The sequence below is a fragment of the Limulus polyphemus genome, unplaced genomic scaffold, assembly GCF_000517525.1.
Source record: "Limulus polyphemus unplaced genomic scaffold, Limulus_polyphemus-2.1.2 Scaffold3763, whole genome shotgun sequence".
In the NCBI taxonomy this organism is placed as follows: domain Eukaryota; kingdom Metazoa; phylum Arthropoda; class Merostomata; order Xiphosura; family Limulidae; genus Limulus; species Limulus polyphemus.
Window position 1 is genome coordinate 74,466 of NW_013669373.1, and position 5,821 is coordinate 80,286.

At 34.2% G+C, this 5,821-nt stretch overlaps 1 protein-coding gene across 1 annotated transcript in view; it reads right to left on the reverse strand.

The window, feature by feature from the left end:
* LOC106469997 (death-associated protein kinase 2-like) overlaps window positions 1-5,821 on the reverse strand; it is a 74,553-nt gene that overhangs the window by 42,477 nt on the left and 26,255 nt on the right. The window contains exon 2 of the mRNA XM_013930516.2: window positions 3,357-3,578. Coding sequence (XP_013785970.2) covers window positions 3,357-3,578 — 222 coding nt within the window. The remainder of the gene's footprint in view (window positions 1-3,356; window positions 3,579-5,821) is intronic.

Genomic DNA, 5,821 nt, shown 5'->3' on the forward strand with positions numbered 1-5,821 from the left:
TTTATAATGCTCCCTAAATAATAAAAAAATAAATTACAGTGAAAACATTGAAGATTTTGAACAATTAATTACAAATAAACCTTTTTTTGATTTACGGTACTGTCTTATTTTGTATGTTTTGAGCTCTTTTGTGTTTAGAACAATATATACTAATTTTTAAAGTATCAAATTGAATTTTTGTTCAATAAAAATCTTTCAAATGCGACTGTAGCTTTTTTTCTCCCAAAACTTTGTCTTCAAAATAAGGGTGCGTCTAATACACTGGTGCGTCTTATATTCCGAAAAATACGGCAAATAAGATAAGAATTTAACCCAAGAACAAAATGTCACTAGTTGTAACAGTTTTAATACAACTTCACGGTTAATCATATATATACCCAAATCAATGCAGGTTAGCAAGCCCACTGCTAAACTTGTACAATAATAAGCAATTAAAATTTCTCTCCTCGGTGCAACGGAAGTTTTAAAGATACGCATAACCTACAACCAGTTAAACAACCTATTGTATAGCTTATGATCATAAAATGAACATTGTTTTTTTTTATTCACGAATATTTAGCAAAGGGAAAGAACGTCAAAAATTAAGAGACAAAAGATTAAGTACAAATAAACTAAGAGATCTACTCGATAAACAGGCTTCGCAGGAAGTCACTTAGAGAAATTGTAAATGGTTTTGTTTCCAGTGAAGTGAATAAACTTTTCACAAATAAATATGAACGTCCTTTGTAAATAGCATGGTCATCTCATGGACTCTGTATTAGTTGGCAGGAGAACTAATTACATTTGAGTCTGGATTTTACACACTGTGCGATCTTGGGAAAAAATCATTTCCATCTTCTTGGATCAGTGGTTTCATGTGTAAATGTTTAAGGAGTAAATCGGCCCGAATTGTATAGATCGTCCAGATGTTTGTCATGTATACTAACGTGGTTTTCGATTAGAAGTAGGTTTCCTGCTACAACAAGAAATGACTCATCCAATTTTATACTGTGACAACAGATGCGGCACATCTGCACTGATCATGTTCTTGATTCATTTAGTTCGGTAATGCACTTTCCTCTGCTACGTGCTATGCATGTTAACATAGGCAGCTTACGCTGGCATTAGTTTTAAAACAAAAATAGTGAACCAGCTCACTACTAAAATCAGAAAAAACAGCAACGTATTAAGATGTTCGTGTTTCGTGTTTACAAAAACAGTAACATATTAAGATGTTCGTTTCATGTTTACAAAAACAGTAACGCATTAAGTTGTTCGTGTTTCATGTTTACAAAAACAGTAACGTATTAAGATGTTCGTGTTTCATGTTTACAAAAATAGCAACGCATTAAGATGTTCGTGTTTCATGTTTACAAAAACAGTAACGTATTAAGATGTTCATGTTTCATGTTTATAAAAAACAGCAATGTATTAAGATGTTCGTGTTTCATGTTTACAAAAACAGTAACATATTAAGATGTTCGTGTTTCATGTTTACAAAAACAGTAACGTATTAAGATGTTCGTGTTTCATGTTTACAAAAACAGTAACGTACTAAGATGTTCGTGTTTCATGTTTACAAAAACAGTAACATATTAAGATGTTCGTGTTTCATGTTTACATAAACAGTAACGTATTAAAATGTTCGTGTTTCATGTTTACAAAAACAGTAACATATTAAGATGTTCGTGTTTCATGTTTACATAAACAGTAACGTATTAAGATGTTCGTGTTTCATGTTTACAAAAACAGTAACATATTAAGATGTTCGTGTTTCATGTTTTTAACAAAAGAATCACTATTCACAGGTCGTTCTGAAATTTATAAAATTATAAGAATATGGTTTATATAGTAATATTATATAGACATGCTAATAATGGCGGCTTTGTTACGTACTGCATACAATGGTATTAAATAAAAAATTTTGAAGATTAAGGAAACACGTATCATACTACGTTTTACGTGTCCCCAAAAAAGTATCTACTTTTCTAATGTTTGCCCCACAACAGATGCGCTACTTTGCACTAATACAGATGCTCTGCGTTAGGCTTTTTACCTTCTGTTTCACGTGTACGCGTACGTCATATTATATACATTCAACAATTATCGAAAACACCTACTTTTACGTACGAATACGGATCACACCTAAAGATAGCTAGTAAGATATTCAGAATGTCTTCCTATTTGGGGTTAGCCAGTGTCGTACAGAGAAAGGATAGGCTACACACTGTAATATAAATGTATAATATGCGTAATACACGTACACACTACATAAACATTCAGTTTCTTGACAAAAAGAAAATAAGATATTTGGTCAATTATTGGTTAATGTTTTGTTACGAGTAATCGCTCAAGCTAGATGGAAGTCCGTTAACTAGATGAATTAAAGAGGTACAGTGTTCTAAGCTTTATTGAAACTTTGTTTGGTATAATAATACAGATTTGTTTGTTTTGAATTTCGCGCAAAGCTATACGAGGGCTATCTGCGCTAGCTGTCTCTAATTTAGTAGCGAAAGACTAGAGGGAAGGCAGCTAGTAATCACCATCCACCGCCAACTCTTGGGCTACTCCTTTACAAACGAATTGTGGGGATTGATCGTAACATTATAACGCTCCCACGGTTGAAAGAGCGAGCACGTTTGGTGGGCCGGGGATTCGAGCCCGCGACCCTCAGCTTGCGAGTCGAGTGCCCTAACCATCTGACCATGCTGGGCCTATACGTTTGTCTTAGAATTTTCGCGTAAAGCTAGATAAAGGCTAACCACCATAGCCAGTCTCTAATTTTGAGCTGATAGGCTAGAAAAAAAGGCAACTAGTAAACAGCAACAAGCGCCATGCAATTCTTGAAATACTTTTGTCTAATCAAACACTAGAATTTTATTATCACTCTCAGGAGCATGCCCACGATAGCTTATATTTAAATATAAATAAAACTTATGATAAAGTTCTTTCCACGCGTATAACAACCAAAATAAGCGTCACTTCAAATGAGATGGCGTAAACAATAGCAATAGAACAGAATAACTTATTTTACCCATGTACACAATAATATGTACTCGAAACAATGATCAGCTACGCTTGTGTACAGAGGAATAATTACACCGGATAAAAGGTCATTATCATTTAATACATATATAAAAATATATAAATGTTATTTTTCTCAGGATTGTGAGTTTTTGCTCTGACGAACTCAATTCGATCAAAACGACAAAAACAAAACAAAAAAAAAACTGTAACCAGGTTAGCGGAACACGGGTAATTGCATAGCAACCATGACTGCGATACCAAGTGCACGAACTACGTAATTTAACCGTTGCAAAATATTCTGAAAAATTATCCAAACAGAAAGGCTAAAGATACAATAATGATTCTCTTACAGTTCCAAGACAAGAACAATTTCGGAGCCGATGTCAAAGACATCATGTAGTTGTACGATGTTGTCATGGTGTGCTGACCGCAGAATATACACTTCTCGGTGTATGTCCTCAAGGGCCACGCCCCGTCTGCTGCTGGCGGTACGGCGCTTGCGGATGAACTTGGCGGCAAACTCTCGCCCAGTCGCTTTCTTCACGCATCGCTTGACGACAGCAAACTGACCACTAAAGATATAAAAGCAATGAAGGATTAGCAAAGTGGAATAATTATATATGATTAGCAAATTCTATACCTATAATACACACATACATAACCATGCTAGTTAAAATAGATTAAAGAAGTTTACAAATGTTTCACAGACGAAGAAACTCTGATAACATTATTTAATTTATTCACTTGTTATATTTGATTTAGAATCTAAACCTACAAGATTAAAGAAAACTTATCCTGGCAGAGGAATGTCCAATATTAAATTGACAAACAATGATTTATAAGCATAATGAAAATCATTTTACGTAGAGTACATACTACGTGTTTTAACAGAACACTGATTTGTCTTCTAGCAATGAAAGGAGCTACATAAAAGTTATTGAGGTAAATTAACTAGAAACCAGATAACTGAAGTCCCGAAGATTTGACTCGTTAGAATATATTTTCATCACTGCACACAATGCAAAAACAAATACTTGTTTCTTATAATCTTTTTTTTATTTTGTTTGAGGAGTTAGTTCTTATAAATCTCACTAGAAGTAGCTGAAGATGGTCAGTAGACCATAGAATTCTGCGACCTCAGCTATATTTAAAGCAAATGTTCCACCAACTGCAAAAAAAAAGGTAATTCTTGGATATGAGTTTGTCGGTATTAACACTTAACACTTAACCTCAAAAATTAATTTTCTACTAATTTGCAACTTCCCACACACATAGATCGTTACAATAGTGAAGTACCAGCAAAATATAAGTTTACCAGTAGAATTTTGGCATGTAAGAATACTCGCAAACTTTTGCAACTTGAAAGGCACCTTAAAGCAATACATAGGATAAACGACCGGATAAGAGACTCCTACCCCTACGTTTTACACTACTGACCAGAAACAAGGCAGCCAGTCAGCAGCGCCAGCCACCACATGGATTTTGGCCGGCTTTGAACTGATTCATGGAATTGACTGTCTCTGTTATAATGCACCCACAGAGCGTCATCAACAGCATCATGATGTTCACATCAGACCTTCCGATGATGCAGCCCAGCACACTAGCCACTAGGCCAATCCCACCCCTATTTATAGTAACACGCATTTCAGAATCTCATAATACAAAAGTACAAGTAACAAAGGTTGTACTCTTAACACTGATGAAATATAATAATACAGCTGCTAAATTTTGTAACAGACGAATGTAAGCGAAGAAGGGATATACATAATAGATTTATCTCAGAAGCTTAAATAATCTGAATACATTGATTTTATATATATATACACGATTAATATTCGTCTCTGCGCCATACTTTCTACTACACGCATCCTGGTGGTTTCAGCTCTATAGCTGTTTTTCATTGAGTGGAGTGAATTTACACGTTTTGTCACCATATTCACTGTATTATAAATTAATACTTTTTTACATGATAGTTTTTCAAATTTGAGATAATTCACATTACTCATTTTTCCAGCATATTTTAACCAGTAATATTATCATATTAGAAATGGCTAACATTAAATACGCTTGCCTGAAATATTTTCAGAAATTCATTAGCATCGCTGTGATAACAATTATTCATTTTTTACTTGCACGTTCTACAAGATCCGATTTCTGTACACATAATTATAACGAACCTGGTTTCAGACAGTTATTAATCAGCTATAACGACACCCAACTAACTATCCAATCACCAATGAAAATATACTAACATTAATTCAGATGATTAATGGTCTAGGAAAATAAAAAAAAAGTTCTATAAAAGTTTGACCTTGCACTTCCTGTGTTGAATGCTACCACAAGAAAGCATGGAATGAGCCTGAATAAAATACAAAATAATATATATGTATATAGACACACATACATACACAAAGGTTGGACTGAAACAAGTCTCAGTATAAACGTTTAGGCTGTGGGAGCACCACAACCTACAGCTGTGCCAGTTGGTACAGGTGTTTGAAACGTATAAGTAGAAAACAAACAAACAATAAAAACATAGGTAGCTCTGCAAGGTGACTTTGAAACTGAATTGCAGTTAAAAATGTTAATCTTATGTCAGAACTTCGTCATTCACTCATCGATTAATGAGATTATACCATTTAACAAACGTTGATATCTGAGCAAAAAATTATATTCAATATTACGTGTTTCATATCCTTCGTGTTGCTGTCTCATGTAGTCTGGAGTCTTAACGAAATGGACAGAGGACATACTGAACATGTTAATCTTATGTCAGAACTTCGTCATTCACTCATCGATTAATGAGATTATACCA